This window comes from Musa acuminata, chromosome BXJ3-9, assembly GCF_036884655.1.
Source record: "Musa acuminata AAA Group cultivar baxijiao chromosome BXJ3-9, Cavendish_Baxijiao_AAA, whole genome shotgun sequence".
Classification (NCBI taxonomy): domain Eukaryota; kingdom Viridiplantae; phylum Streptophyta; class Magnoliopsida; order Zingiberales; family Musaceae; genus Musa; species Musa acuminata.
Window position 1 is genome coordinate 43,284,319 of NC_088357.1, and position 15,682 is coordinate 43,300,000.

At 38.7% G+C, this 15,682-nt stretch overlaps 3 protein-coding genes across 5 annotated transcripts in view; all 3 read left to right on the top strand.

The window, feature by feature from the left end:
- The first annotated feature begins 543 nt into the window (after positions 1–543).
- Positions 544–4,670, top strand: LOC135649845 (binding partner of ACD11 1-like). Its single transcript, XM_065168729.1, has 5 exons — positions 544–695; positions 2,962–3,065; positions 3,149–3,224; positions 3,719–3,802; positions 3,890–4,670. The coding sequence occupies exons 1-5, from the start codon at positions 690–692 to the stop codon at positions 4,352–4,354; spliced, it is 735 nt and encodes a 244-aa protein (XP_065024801.1). The 5' UTR covers positions 544–689; the 3' UTR covers positions 4,355–4,670.
- Positions 4,671–6,112: 1,442 nt separating this feature from the next.
- LOC103998753 (cell division cycle 5-like protein) lies at positions 6,113–14,040 on the top strand. 3 transcript variants are annotated; one of them, XM_065168728.1, is made up of 5 exons: positions 6,113–6,241; positions 6,362–6,657; positions 7,379–9,100; positions 12,044–12,325; positions 12,611–14,040. In XM_065168728.1, the coding sequence occupies exons 2-5, from the start codon at positions 6,481–6,483 to the stop codon at positions 13,763–13,765; spliced, it is 3,336 nt and encodes a 1,111-aa protein (XP_065024800.1). In that variant the 5' UTR covers positions 6,113–6,241; positions 6,362–6,480; the 3' UTR covers positions 13,766–14,040. The 3 variants fall into 3 exon arrangements, with proteins under 3 accessions (XP_065024800.1, XP_065024799.1, XP_009418597.2); XM_065168727.1 differs by having other exon boundaries at positions 6,117–6,241; positions 6,351–6,657; XM_009420322.3 differs by having other exon boundaries at positions 6,119–6,241; positions 6,307–6,657.
- An 894-nt stretch (positions 14,041–14,934) lies between these two features.
- LOC135648979 (uncharacterized membrane protein At4g09580-like) overlaps positions 14,935–15,682 on the top strand; it is a 3,574-nt gene continuing 2,826 nt past the window's right edge. The window contains exon 1 of the mRNA XM_065167033.1: positions 14,935–15,301. Within this exon, the coding sequence (XP_065023105.1) occupies positions 15,135–15,301 (167 nt within the window). The 5' untranslated portion in view covers positions 14,935–15,134. The remainder of the gene's footprint in view (positions 15,302–15,682) is intronic.

Genomic DNA, 15,682 nt, shown 5'->3' on the forward strand with positions numbered 1-15,682 from the left:
TCCCATGCAACCATGCAACATTTTCGTCAACCTATTTGATGACTTCGCAAGCATTGTGATCCGAACGATCTCCCATATTAGCATGGAGATGTTTTTGCTTCCATTACGTTAGCCATTTTAGTCTCCTAAGGTTCCAAGTTGACATGAGAGTGTAGAGGGCTCCGAGGTAGTGTCCGGGGTTGGACCATCCGTCACCGTTCGATCGACCCAAGCTTGATGGAATTGGACGGGCAAGACGGCTTCGTTGGCTACAGTCAGACCATACGGTCAAACTGTACCCAAAAGAAACGCGTTGTTGACGTGCCCCGACACGGTCCCCCGTCACGACCGTGCGTCTCTATCGGACGGCCATTGCAACGGTCGCATAGAGATTGAATGTGAGATCCACCGTGCAAAGGATGGCCATCGACGGGTATGAGCTCCTTTGTGAAAGCGGATCCTCTACAGACGTTTCTTTAATCGATCGTGTACATGTCCATACCGGAACCGTTCATTAGGACCCGCTCCACTCGCCGTTGGTTGTTGTGACCAACCGTTGAAATCGGTAGTTGGAGCGGATCCCACCGATTCTTGTTGACCCCGCCGCCCTGAAGTAAACGCCCACCCTCGATTCCTTAGCAGCTGGAGGTCTTCTTTTCGCGGCTACCTCCCTGCAGATCTCGTCGCTAGCGGCAGCAGTAGGAGCTCCGATGTCGGTGAGTGCTGCTTGGTTCTCTTGAATCTTGATTTCTATGTTCAGTGCTTAGATCGCTTTTATTGAGGTTTGCTTTTAGGGATTTATGTGTTGAGATGATTCAGAGAATTGGAAATAATGAGACTGTCTTGATATCACTAATTGACGTTCTGAATCTACAACTTCTGCAAGAGAGAAGGAGAAAAGAGGGGGTGTCGTTTTTGTGGACGATGTTTGTTTGACTTATGTCAAAGTTTGATCTTTTATACCTAAGATTCAAGTTTCATTGCCTAAGTGGATCAGAAAAGTCCTCTGTGCTTTAAGATGAAGCCTCCAACAATTATGTTGGGCTTTCAAAAAACAACAGATCAAAAGATGAGATTTTCTGATCCGCCATGTCACTAAGCATCAAAAACCCATGAGATCTACAATATGTAGTCCCCTCTTTATTTGTTTTAACAATTTTCTCTACCTAATCAGACATATTACCTGTTGTAATTAAGGGAAGAGGACAGTTTACTGGAATGGCTTTTAAACATTTCCAAAACTAGCCCAGCAACAATGTTGTCTCCCAACATACCAAAACTGGTTGTTACTCCGGTGGCAGGGGAAGCAAGTCTAAGTATAAAAATCTGATTGAGTTTAGGGATAATCAGACTCGAACTGATGACTTCCACCACATCAAGGTGACATGTATTTTACATATTCATATGGTTGAGTCCTTAGATTTCCGAAATAGTGTAATGCTTAAGGAAGTGCTTTGGATCATTACTATTTCCTTAATGCTAGAACTAATCATTCAATCTATTTGTTTCTTTGTTTTATCAATTTTCTTTGCCTAATCAGATATGTTCGCTCTTGTAACTAATGGAAGAGGTGTTTGCTTGAACTTTTTGAAAAGGAGTTGATTCTATTAAATGTACCAGGCTTAAAATATGAGAATATTCAGCAGATAGATTATTATGCCAAAAAATGTTCTCTTGTGCAGTCTGCCAAGCTAGGCAGACTATCTGCAGCATCATTGACTCTCAAATCGACAATGATATGTGAATATTCATATTGTTGATAAGCAACTCAAACTATGGTCTTTCTCAAAACTTATGAAATTGTTTTGTGGAGAAACTTTATTCATAGATCTTAAAAGGTGTTGTAATCAAGGACTGCAATTTCGTGCCGGCCGGCCTGCCGTGTTGGTCTTTGGCTGGTCCAGTACGGCATACTGACACGTGGTACGTCGGACCATGCCGACAATTCCAAAAAATGTCAAGAAAATCTCCGAAAATATATGAAAATTAGGTTAAAAAACCTAGATTAGGATATTTTAATTAGAACTAAATGCAAATTTAGTTCTATTTCAGTAAAAAAATCTAAATAAGGAATGGATAGTGGATTTATCTTTTCTGAACATTGATGGCCAACTTTGTGGCACGTTTCAAACGGTTCTTCCATTGATATTGAACAAGAGTGAGAATATGTGAGAAAAAGAGAGTGATTGAGTGAGAAAGAGAGTTAGAAGATATGAGATTGAAATAGGGTGAAAGAGAGGGGAGGAATGGGGTTAAGTAGGCATTCAAATGGGTCCAACGATCAAATTGACCGTTGGAACCAATTCAGTCTAGGCTTTTGTTTGATTTCGGTCGAAATCCGACCATTACTGATCGATATAGGTTGGTAACAGACAAATTTCAACCATTTTGGACTATGTAGTAATTTCCTGTTCATGTTGACATATGATAAATGGATAATGAAGTAACAACATTTATTCACTTTATATACATCCAACTATAAGCTTGTTGATTGAGAATTAACAAAAAATTGAGGGCATAAAATCTAAGTCATGGTATGAGCATGTGCTAAGGAGGCATGTAGATATCGTAGTTCGAAGAGTGGCAGCACAGTATGAGGAAAGATAGAGGAAGACCTAAAAAGATCTTATAGAAACTATAAATAGAGATTTAAATACCCTTTAACTAAATATGACTTTTTACATAGCTTAATAATGGTAAAATAACCATATAGCCGACCTCAAATGCTTAGGGTATCATGGTTTTGTTATTGTTGTTGAACATGATAAGTTAAATTGCAAGTCAAAGGTCCTTCCTTTGTGCCCTTCTTATTGCATAATATGATTAATCTTCTGGTACTCTAGATACAGAGTGTATTTCCTGTGCTTTAACCAGATTATGTACCATGCTTAAAATCTACAAGAAATCTAGTATTGTTCTTTTTTTGTTGTTTTCATTTATTTGATGAAAATTTTCTGATACCAGTTAGTGTATGCATTGCAGGCAAGGACAGTGAAAGTCAGCAATGTTTCTCTGAGTGCATCATTGCATGATATTAAAGAGTTCTTCTCCTTTTCTGGGGACATCGAATATGTTGAGATGCAAAGGTTCATGTTGATAATGATCATATTTCTTTTATGATGACTTTTTGGTGTTTGGACAATCTTAGCTCACCATCAATTTTCAACAGTGCGGATGAATGGTCTCAAATTGCTTATGTTACCTTCAAAGATTCACAGGGAGCAGAAACAGCTCTTCTTCTCTCAGTAAATTTTCTTAAGATCTTTATTTTCTTTATTGAGATCGTTACTGCCCTTTCAGTTAACTCATATCAAAGAATTTGTATTCTTGATTCATTTCATACAAAATTTATGCATACATATTAAGTTGCGTTCCTGAGATTTTTGTTTTCTATTGTTGCATGCACATCTTCTTCTCTTTTTGCTTTGCTGTCCATATCACATGTCCACCATCAGATGCTAAATTATCTCAAGTATTAAGAGATATGGTTGTTTATGTAAACTAGGTCTGGATAGTAAGTGATTACATGTGATATAGAAGGAGATTCTGTTTTTTTTTTGTCTGTAAACTATTGCAAATATAATTAGCCATCTATTATCTAAAAAATGTTTCAAAAAAGAGTAATTTTTCATTTCAAAGTTGTACTGCGTTCTGTAGAACCAACAAAGGGACCTTGGTTTGTGTTTCTGTTATTGGTTATAAATCTTCTTCTCTCAGATGTCATTTGTTCATTGTACAGGGGGCAACAATAGTTGATCTCTCTGTCATTGTTACACCTGCTCCAGAATACCAATTACCTGTAACTGTTTCAGCTCCTACTGTGGTAGAGTGCATGACACATGCCTTCTCTTGAACCATTATTCCATCTTTCTTTTTTTTTACTGTGTGATGAAGCTTGTTTGTTTCTTAGAATAAAGAGGTCAAAGTCACTGGTGGTGGTGAATCTGCTTCTCATAAAGCAGAAGATGTTGTCACCAGTATGCTCGCCAAGGGCTTTATTCTAGGCAAAGATGCTATCGGCAAAGCAAAAGCTTTCGATGAGAAGCACCAACTCACATCCACAGCTAGCGCCAAGGTTTCATCATTCGACAAAAAAATTGGCCTGACTGAGAAGATCAGCATGGGTACTTCAGCTGTCAATGAAAAGGTCAAGGAAATGGATCAGAAGTTCCAGGTCTCCGAGAAGACTAAGTCAGCCTTTGCTGCAGCTGAGCAGAAAGTAAGTGTTGCAGGATCTGCAATCATGAAGAACAGGTATGTCTTCACCGGAGCATCCTGGGTAACTGGTGCATTCAACAAAGTTGCCAAGGCTGCAAGTGATGTGGGATCGAAGACGAAAGAGAAAGTTGCTGCTGAACAGGAACACAGAATATAATTGATACACGGCTTGATAGTATCTTTGAGACCTTTTAAAGGGTTGTAGCAGTAGAGCATCCTGCCAAGCATGCACCTGTTCAAGTATCAATTCCTTGATCTCGTTACATCTTCTACAGAACGGAGTCTTGCCTTTGAAGAAGATAAGCCAATTTTATTCCATGTTGTGATGCATATTGAACAAAATAGTCCTACACCTTGTGTTTTGATACATTGTTTCTGAGCATATCTGTAAGGATTTTGTGCCTATACACTGGTGTCCAAACAATGTTGCTGAATGATACCAAATAACCTATAGAGTTCATTGGTATGTCCAAGCATGATGTTTTTCTCTACAATACCATATATTTCTGCTGTCTACTGAAAAAAAATTAGCTCTTGTTGTCACTAAGAACAATCTGCCAATTACAAATCAATTGGACAAGAAATAGTCAGTAATTATCCCTATCCTTGCCAATATTTATTTTTGGAATTTTGAGATCATTCTGGGAAGAACATCAGTTCATATAGTTGGACAGCAGTGTATGTATGATATGACTTGCTGATATAAAACTAGAATACTAAGTATTTTACCTCCAAGAACATTTGATAGTTTCTGTTCTCTACTTATTCAACTTTTCATTGCATTAATTATTATCAATTGAGGCTTCGAGTGACATGAATGATTAATCTGTCATTTCATGGAGGTCATAAAATTATGGGATATGCCAATATGGTTTAGGATTTAAAGTATTAATATGTAGAAGTAAGGAAGTAATGGGTCAATTGGTTGGCTTCTTTTGCTTGTGAGATTCACATGCAATTTTCATATAACTACCCAAACTTGTCTGGGAGAGAAAAATATTATTTTCTCAGATTGTACTAAATTCTGATATTTTGAGAAGAAAATAACTTAATTCAAATAAATTATTAGATAAAGAATGTTGAGAACAAAAATTAATAATTTGATGAGGAAACCAAAAGGAATTTACTAGCATTAATGATCAATAGATTTGGCTTACAAAAGGCTACATAAAAGAGAGATTTATTAATGAATAATAAACCATGAATATATTAATATATCATACTTATAAAAAAAACCATTTATTTGGTTTTTCTTGATATAAGATAACTTATAAAAAAAACATCTTGTGGTGATATACTTAATCTACTTACAAAAGATTGGGAGTTTGAAATTTTGATATAATTTTGAAGATATTAACTAGTTTAACAGATAAAAACTTTGACAGATTATCGATCGTAAACTTGAATTTCATCTTCGTCACTTATTCTTTAACAAAATTATTTTAATTAAATTAATTTTTAAAATATTAAAAAAATAAATAATTTATTAACTTATTCTTAACATAACTTTTTTTTTCTTTTTGAATTACTAGAGAGAGAAGAGAGAGAGAGAGAGAGAGAGAACTAACAGTAGAGATAAAATGAATAGTAAGACATGGAATGCTTCTCACAAAAGGCATTCTTTCTAAAATCTAATCTTTTTCTAGTTTTGTTAATTATATGCATATATATATATATATATATATATATATATATGTAACTTTTTTTTATTTTTTCTTAAGAATATTTATCATTAAATCGATTTGCCTATGTAAAGCAGCTCACTCGAGCACATATAGTGTTACATATAACATCAATATTATAATGGAAATTAGAAACTGTGTTCGGACACCGATCGGATACGGGTACGGATACGGTTTTACCCAAATCCGTATCCGCTCCTAAGTATATAACATCGCCATCACATCGCCGCCTCCCACTCCCCTTCGTTTGAGTCGCACAACCCACTCCGTGCCCGGGCTTCGTCTCCCCTTCCTCCGGTCGTCCACCCTCCTCACCGTCCCAGCCTTTGCGCCCGCCGCCATCGGTCACTGGTTCGCTGCCGGTGAGTCCTCTTTCTTCTTATCCCTTTTCTCCTCCTCTCACCTTCGTCGATTTTAAGAACCCTAGGAGAGAGATCGCCAAAGATCCAACTCAATCCCTAGAGCTCCAAGAACGCTAGCAGGAATCCAAGATACATCCAGTCCCAGAAGAGAGATCCTCCCTTCTATTTCCGATTGGAAGAACTCTAGACGAACCCTAGGCTACGAGGAGGAAGAAGGGGGAAACTAAACAGCCGGCAAGATGAGGATTATGATAAAGGGTGGTGTGTGGAAGAACACCGAAGATGAGATCCTCAAAGCGGCGGTCATGAAGTATGGGAAGAACCAGTGGGCTAGGATATCTTCCCTTCTTGTCCGCAAGTCCGCCAAGCAATGCAAGGCCAGATGGTATGAGTGGCTTGACCCATCGATCAAGAAGGTATTTCTTTTGCTTCTTCTTCAGTTGTTTAAATTGATTTCGTTTTATTGAATATATAACATATTTTGATGATCGGTCGGAACACTAGCAAGCAGTAAAAGTTTGGTTTTATATTGGATATTATTCACATGGGTGGAGCGTTTAAATGTTGGAATGGTTAGTTTTGGTTGCATATAAGATGAGAGTCGACGTTCTCTGTGGTTCTAATGATTGGAGCAAAATTTCATCATGATTTGTTTTAAGAAGCACATGAGCAAGATTTCATCATAATTTATTTAAGAAGCACATGATTTATGTTGAATTTTCCATCTTCAGCCTTGAAAGAACTCATCTTCTTAATGTTGTGATTTGCTGAGTCATCCATAGTTTAAGGGTCATGATTATATTTTTTTCCTGCAACTTTTTGGTTTTGCATGTTTGTGATTTATTTTAAAAAGTTGCAGCAAATACTATTCTTTCTTGTACTACAGTTTAGATCCATGTCTGCTGTATTCATTTTATTTCTTTTCACTTCCTTCCGTTTCAGAAAATATACGTTGCACTCATATGAACTCTAGCTTAGGATAATACGAAAGATTAAAATTTTTGGTGGAATTAGCTTTTTATTGATGATTCATTTTTGTATTTATTCTTTGACTTATAGATTTTAATGCTTATTTAGTTATTCTTTTGTATTTCTGACATAAATAACTAACAATTGAACTTATGTTTGATCTACCAGACAGAGTGGACAAGGGAAGAAGATGAGAAATTGCTTCATCTCGCCAAGCTTATGCCCACTCAGTGGAGAACAATTGCCCCAATTGTGGGTCGAACACCATCCCAGTGTCTTGAACGCTATGAAAAGCTGCTTGATGCTGCATGTGCAAAAGATGAGAACTATGAACCGGGTGATGACCCCCGAAAGTTGCGCCCAGGAGAGATTGATCCCAATCCTGAATCTAAACCTGCACGTCCTGATCCTGTGGATATGGATGAGGATGAAAAGGAAATGCTTTCAGAAGCACGTGCTCGGTTAGCTAACACTAGAGGCAAGAAGGCAAAAAGAAAGGCAAGGGAGAAACAGCTTGAAGAGGCAAGGAGGCTTGCATCTTTGCAGAAGCGAAGAGAATTGAAAGCAGCTGGAATTGACACAAGGCATAGGAAGAGGAAGAGGAAAGGAATTGATTATAATGCAGAAATACCCTTTGAGAAGAGACCTCCCCAAGGATTCTTTGATGTTTCAGGAGAAGAGAGACCCGTGGAACAACCTAAGTTTCCAACAACAATTGAGGAACTTGAAGGGAAAAGGAGGGCTGACATTGAAGCACAATTAAGGAAGCAAGACGTTGCCAGAAACAAGATTGCACAAAGACAAGATGCCCCTTCTGCAATATTGCAAGTTAACAAACTTAATGATCCAGAAGCAGTCAGGAAGAGGTCCAAACTAATGCTGCCAGCGCCTCAGATTTCAGATCAGGAGTTGGAGGAGATTGCAAAAATGGGTTATGCAAGTGATCTTGTTTTAGCCAATGAGGAGCTTGATGAAGGTAGTGGTGCCACACATGCTCTCCTTGCAAATTATTCTCAGACTCCAAGACCGGGAATTACTCCCTTGCGAACCCCACAGAGAACTCCAGGTGGAAAAGGTGATGCAATTATGATGGAGGCTGAAAATCTTGCACGGTTGAGAGAATCTCAGACGCCTCTTTTTGGTGGGGAGAATCCAGAGTTACACCCTTCAGATTTCTCTGGAGTCACACCAAGGAAAAGGGAAATTCAAACTCCGAATCCCATGGCAACTCCTTCGGCTACTCCTGGACCGGGTCTTACCCCCAGGATTGGCATGACACCTTCCAGAGATGGATATTCTTTTGGTATAACACCAAAGGGGACTCCTTTCAGGGATGAACTTCACATAAATGAAGATATTGAAATGCAGGATACTGCAAAGATGGAGCTGCATCGGCAGGCTGAGCTGAAAAGAAACTTGCGTTTTGGCTTAAACAATCTTCCACAACCTAAGAATGAGTATCAGATAGTTATCCAACCCATTCCTGAGGAGCATGAAGAATATGAGGAGAAGGTCGAAGAGGATATGTCCGACAGATTAGCCAGGGAGAAGGCACAAGAACAAGCAAGGCAGGAGGCCTTGCTAAGGAAGCGATCCAAAGTGCTTCAGAGAGAGCTTCCTAGACCTCCTACTGCCTCACTGGAGATTATCAAGAAGATGCTGATGAGGGGTGATGAAGATAGAAGCTCGTTTGTTCCCCCTACTCCATTTGAGCAGGCTGATGAAATGATAAATAGGGAACTTCTTGTATTGCTAGAACATGACAATGCTAAGTATCCAATTGATGATAAAACAGACGAGAAGAAAAAGAAAGGGACCAAGCATTTGGCAAATGGTAAATCTTCTGCAATACCTGAACTTGAAGATTTGGAAGAAGATCAGCTGAAGGAGGTATGTTGCTGCTTTTAGTCTTCTGTTTTTTATTTTGCTGAAATTCATTTATTTGTATTTAGTCACTAGGCCATTTGTATTTTGTAGGTTGTTGTTCCTTTTAATTTTATTTTTTTGGGATATCTGGTTCAAGATTATGTGTCACCTTCTTGGTCACTTTGATAATTAGCATGCTGAGGACCAAGGATTTGGAACTCGGTCTAATGTCGGTTTCAGTAATCTGCCAGACTGGTATGGTATTGATAGTCAAGATGGATACCAACCTGTACCACTGGTATACCAATATTGCACCATCCAATATCACCTTAAAAAAAATGGTCTGGACCACGTGGTTTGTTACTGATCCTTGGTTGTACTGATAAATATTGCTTGGTATGGTGCGTACTGACTGATATCTGAAACCATGCTATGTAGATTGTTGAACATCACCTTCTTAGTTTAGTTAAGTAATTTGGTCATTTTGATTACTAAGTTGTTAATGATCTTGTGGTTTGTGCTCCACAATTCTTAAAAGAGGTTTTGGGGGCAGAGTACTCTTCTCTCTTTGTTATGCTGTTTCTTTTAGGCTCGTTTTGTTTTCTGGTAAGTTGGAGAATTTAAATGCAATAAATGAATCTGCATGCTGAATAGTACAGGGAAAGAAAAGGAGAAAACCTAAAAGGGAGCATTGTGCCTTTAAATTTAACAGTTGATTTGATCAGTGTTTGAGAGGTTGTGATTATTTGTATACAATCATGATTCACATCCATATCATGCAAAGTATTTAAATTGTTTAATTATAATGTAGAATCTATAATCGAGTGCACAATTACAGTGATTAGAAAAGCACTATTAGACAGAATTTATTCATGATGTTTATTCTCATCAATGACATTAACAGGCCTTAACTATATAAGAATAAATTGAGATGGTGGCGGTCATATTAATCATCAAAACTCATGTTTGATATTGGATAGCAATAATTTGGTAATACTGATAAAAGGAATAAGAAAGTAACATTATTTGGCCACTAAGGTTCTATTTGGCCTGAAGACTTAATAGGTATGTTGAACTCGTAGGATTTCATTCAAACAATCTTAATCTCCAACTGAGATTAGGCATCATAGTGATTCCTGTCATCTGCCCAAAATATGGGGGTTTGGGTTAAATTCAAGGATAATGGTGTTGAGTATTTCAGGTTAAACTGCTAATATGTATTAAAAATCCCCAGCCATACACCAATACAATCTGGAATTTGGAAATTCAAGGCAGGGATAACATTCTTTGGTCATATAGTGCCCTCTCGGAAACCAGTGGCCGATGATCATTGACTAGCAGTTTGGACGGCCAACTCTAAAAGTCTGCATTGCTGACCATTTGGGCCCCCATTTTCTAGTTACTTGAATAAAATTTAACAGTTTTCGATGATACGTCGATTGGCCTCTCAAGAATGGCCTGTGATGTTAATGTCTATGGTTAGAGAGAGAATCTAGGAAGTTTGTGTCATCTCTCAGTTACTCCGATCAAACAATTTTACATCACAAAAATACCAGTGTTCTTTTGATTTTCACTTTGGTAGTGCCACTTTAAAAAGAAAGACATCTAACAGTATCCATTTTTTGATAACCAAATTGATCCTGCAAATAAAATAAGTATAAACATAGAGCCAGTACACTGTTCTTTAATTAAATATACATAAGTTTGTCACTTGTTGAGAGAACATGAAAAATAAGAGAAATTAAAAAGGAAATAAATGAAGCTGTAGAAGAATTGAGGCTGAGCTTGCTGTTTTTATTTTAATGATATCAGCATTTTGTTGGGGATGACATCTCGTATTTGGTGTTTCTCTAGGCGGAGGAAGAGAAAAGCCTCTATAAGTTAAAACTAAAGTAAAATAACTTATTTAATGCTGGACAAATAAATAAGATGAATTGTAGTTCGAGGATAGGGTTACAAGAGTTCTGTTAGATTAAAGTAAACCTAATCCTACTTATATCAGACTTCCATCAATAACATTTTCCCTTTTACCATTTTTCATAGTTTTTGGTGATACCGGTATTGTGCTCCTCGTAGAACTCATGGGATTGATTTCCAGTCATTCTCATTGAGTATGTTTAGTGATGCCTCATAAGACTCAAGACTCTGAAGAGGAACAATAGTTTCGTGGAAGAGTTTGCATGGCTCTTTCTAATCCTAACTATATTAGACTTCCATCAATTCCCTAACAACTTTTCCTTTTGCTTCATAGTTTTTGGTAAAACAGCTACTAAGCTCCTCATTGTGTCCGTGGCGCTGTTCACTGATTTTCTTATTGTTTGAATATGTCTAGCAATATGAACAGGATTCATCTGGAGTTGTATGCTCTCAGACAGGGCTGTCTAATCCTTTTTGTACTGGTAAATGACTTACTGAGCAAAGTTAGCCATTAGCAGGTTTAGTCGAAGCCAAATCCTGCTCATGAGGTGCTAGCCTGCACCTTTCATTGTAACACATTTAAATGTTTCTCTAAGCAATTTAGTCCCTGCTTGTGTAACCTCTGATTGTACGAGGGTTGAACTCCAATTGGATTTCTTGGAAAACTTCAAAGGGAAAGTAAGGCACCTGTATGGCTATTTTCTGGCAATCGTATGTTTCTCTTGGCTGAAATTCTCTCTCTAAGCCTAATGGACCTCTGTGGCTGAACCAATATCATGTTTGTTGGTACACACATTGCTTCTGTTCTTGTCTACTATATATATATAGTTTCGTGTACCTCTTTTCAATGTACTTTTCCATAGTCCGGCTACAAAATTTGTCTCTCTATATATACTACACAGAAAACTTATTCCAAAGTGATATATCTGCAATTTTCATTCCAAAATTACAACTTCATATTTTTGATATTCTTGCTTGTTTATGCCTCAATTCTTGTGGAAGCCTGCACATCATCGGAAATTATGTAATTGTTATTCGCTGTTTTTGCAGGCTGATTCTTTGATAAAGGAAGAAATTCAGTTTTTGCGAGTGGTGATGGGGCATGAGAATGAGTCTTTTGATGATTTTGTCAAAGCACGTGATGCATGCCAGGAAGATCTCATGTTTTTTCCTGCTCGTAGTACCTATGGTCTTGCAAGTGTTGCTGGGAACAATGAGAAACTTGCTGCTTTACAAAATGAATTTGAGATTGTGAAGAAGAGAATGGATGATGAAGCAAAGAGGGCAACACGACTTGAACAGAAAATTAAAATTCTCACGCATGGTTACCAAGTATGCTATAATCATTTTTCTGCTTTCAATATAGTATTTATTTCCCCTGAAATGTCATGTGACTTTGACAATTTTGCCTAAATTTTTCGAACAAGATTTTATTGACAACGATGCTAATAAAATTTTGTACCCTTGCTTGTCTCGGTGAAAGACCAGTTGGATGCTTAAACATACTGAAAACTATTTTTGTCCAAAAATTTTGCCGTTTCATTTCCTTTTCGTGATTCTTTGCTTCTCATTGTCAGCCTGATATCAGTTTAATTCTCTTCATTTCTGAATGAGCAGGCAAGGGCTGGAAAATTATGGTCACAGGTGGAGGCCACATTCAAGCAAGTGGATACCGCTGCAACAGAACTTGAATGCTTTCAAGTGTTACAAAAGCAGGAACTGCTAGCAGCTACTTACAGAGTTAATAGCTTAGTTGAAGAAGTCACCAAGCAAAAAGCACTAGAACAGAATCTACAGCATCGTTATGGGGATCTCTTGGCTGAGCATGATCGAGTTAAAAGGCTGTTTGAGGAACATAAGATGCGGCTGCGTATGGAAGAAGAAATTGCTGCAAGGAACCGAGCTCTTGAGGAAGAAGCTGCTGCAAGGAATCGTGCTCTTGAGGAGGAAGCTGCTGCAATGAATCGTGCTCTTGAGGAGGAAGCTGCTGCAAGGAATCCTGTTCCTGTGGAGGAAGCTGCTGAGAAAAATGTTACTCGGGAAGAAACGGCAGCGAACAATCATGCAATGAATGAGGAACTGGCAGATAAGAAGGATCATCTTGATTCAGATCATGCTGAAGATGGCACTTCTAACGAAGAGCCTATTCAAGGTGAAGCTACCCATTGTGTGGGTATTATTTCTAATGGTACGGATGATCTCAAGGAGCAGATGCCTGTTGCCAATAGTGTTATTGTGTCTGGTGACATGCCTCAGCTTGTGACCGAAGAGAAAATGATGGTTGATGATAAGATGACTCTGAACCCAGTTGATGACAACATGCTCCCCATTGTTCTGGTTGAAAGCACCGTTGTTATTCCTCAAGCTGATTCTGGTGTTTTAAACTCAGATGTTGTTGGTGCTTCAGTTGGCATGGAGGATGCAACAATTTCAGATGTCAGTAATCAAGAAGTTACTGCATCAATGACACAACCTATTTTGTCTTTGCAAAACACAAATGAAGCTTCTGCCTCTGACATAGGCGGTCAGATGGCTCAGGATGACGAGCAGCAAGTTGGGTTGGAGTTGGTCGACTCTGGCAACCTTGTAGTAGATGGTAGTGTCTCTAACGCAGATGCTCATGTGGACAATGTAAATGTAAATCCAAGTGTGACCGATGATGCATCTGGTGGTTTGAGTTCAGAAACAGTTATGATTAGTTCAGAGATATCGGCCAATCCTGCTGTTCAGATTTCTGGCAACTCGATGGATCATGATGCAGCAAAGGTGTAATGTTCTTCAATTATTGTGGAAGGTCAGAACTTCTTCAATGATGCAGAGTCTTTAGCCAGTTGCAGCCATCTTTCACTAGATTTTATACGGCTGGCAATATTAGTTATATGTAATCTCTATTAATCTGCAAACTTCTTAATCATGTTGTTCTTAGAACTTGTTGTTTCGGTTTTAGCATTCCTCCTTTTGAGTTCGGCCCGATTAGTTCTGAAAATTAAAATGTAAAGGGGCATCACCTCTTTTACCTTTATGGACAATGAGCATCTATTTTTGCAGTCGTTTGCAGTTTCTTGGTTTGCAAGTTTGTCATTCATATTCCATTAGGCCATAATTTGACATGTTTTATCATTTTAATGCCATTAAATAGTATACTTTGTTGTCTTCTTTTTAATAAGTATTTGCGGAAGAAATTGAAGGAAACTTAATATTTCAAAATGATGCTTGCATTTATTTAAATTTCTTGGTTGTGTTTGATGTGTGCACATACTTATTCCAGATATTAGAAGTTTGAAAACTAACATTACAGAATCTAGAAGCTATATCGATTGCAATTAAAGATATATGATTTCTTGGTTGCCATCATTGGCTGCTTGGTATCCAAATAACTCGAGATATGTTTGTTTTATGATATCAGTCAAACATCTCAATAATCACAATTCGTATAAATATCTATCTGAGACAAATCCAATATTTATATATAATTTATCTATTATTAATTGATGCTGTTGTTGACGTTGAAGTCGAATGTTATAGCACCAGCAACAGGGACAATTTTGGATTAAATTATGATGACTTATATGATTATGATCGTAATATTTAATAGGGTTATAATACCAGGTGGTGCTATTCTTCACGTCCGTGACTCACGTTTGCATATGACACACACGATGAGAAGCAAGTCTCTCAAGGAACCGCTGTTGTGAAGCACATGCGCTCCTATGTCTTGTCTCTATGTCTTGACCGAGCGGCCAAACAGACATAATTAGACGCATGATTCGTCAACAGTTGGGCCCCGCCAACAGGTGCTGTCGAAATACGACTTCGGTGGCTTCGGACGGGACAGGTGACACGGATCCGACTGGAGGTAACGGTCACGTGAAGAAACTGACCGACACGTTTCCGTTGCGTCTAATACCACGGTGACGGAGAATATTCGCCACGGGTTCCTCTGCCCCTGCGGAACACGCTATCTGCTAAACTCCTCATAACAAACCACCACCTTCCCCTCCTCCAAACGGCAGCGGAAGAAGAAAGGCCGAGGCTTTCGTTTCCTTTCTTCTTCTCCTCCTCCTCCTCTCCCCTCCTGCATCGCCGTTTTCTTTCCGTGGGAACGGGGTCTGATCTGTACAGGGTGGGGGGAAGCCGGGAGATGGGCGGCCGTCGGAGGTTCCCGTTGTCCCGCCTGGAGGTGGCGGCGGCCACGGGGGTTTTGGCGAGCTACATGTTGGGGCTCGTGGGGCTGTACCTGACGATGCCCGCCTCTGACTACCGCTTCCTTAAACTCCCTCGCACCCTCGAGGACCTCCGGATCCTCAGGTTTGGACCCGGATATGCTTTCCTCGTCGTCGATAGCTCATCTTTGGCTTAAAGTTCGTGTGCTTTTTTATGTTTTGGTGTTCAAGGGTGTCTTTCGGGTGGCTTGATTGTTTGGGTTCTTGATTCGGTTCTGCTTGTTCTTCACCGATTAGATCTCGATGAAGGGAATGGAGCAGTACCTATATTGTTATGTGGATCTTATTTCTTGGATTTCTTTTGAATATTGCATTGCTTCGGTGAATTGAGTTGGTGAATGTGTAAACGGGTAATGAGCTACGTAATTGTCAATTTACAGTATCTTTACGAAGAACAATGTACATATTTCACATTTTGATTCCATGAGCTAACCTTCCGTGCGTTAGAATTTGTCAAGACAAGAGG

Bases quoted from the DNA above. Each gene is read 5' to 3' on its own strand.
- LOC135649845 (XM_065168729.1), top strand. The intron at 3,066-3,148 runs GTTCATGTTGAT...AATTTTCAACAG, and splicing joins GAATATGTTGAGATGCAAAG to TGCGGATGAATGGTCTCAAA. The intron at 3,225-3,718 runs GTAAATTTTCTT...TTCATTGTACAG, and splicing joins AAACAGCTCTTCTTCTCTCA to GGGGCAACAATAGTTGATCT.
- LOC103998753 (XM_065168728.1), top strand. From the start codon at position 6,481: ATGAGGATTATGATAAAGGGTGGTGTGTGGAAGAACACCGAAGATGAG. The intron at 6,658-7,378 runs GTATTTCTTTTG...TTGATCTACCAG, and splicing joins TTGACCCATCGATCAAGAAG to ACAGAGTGGACAAGGGAAGA. The intron at 9,101-12,043 runs GTATGTTGCTGC...CTGTTTTTGCAG, and splicing joins AAGAAGATCAGCTGAAGGAG to GCTGATTCTTTGATAAAGGA.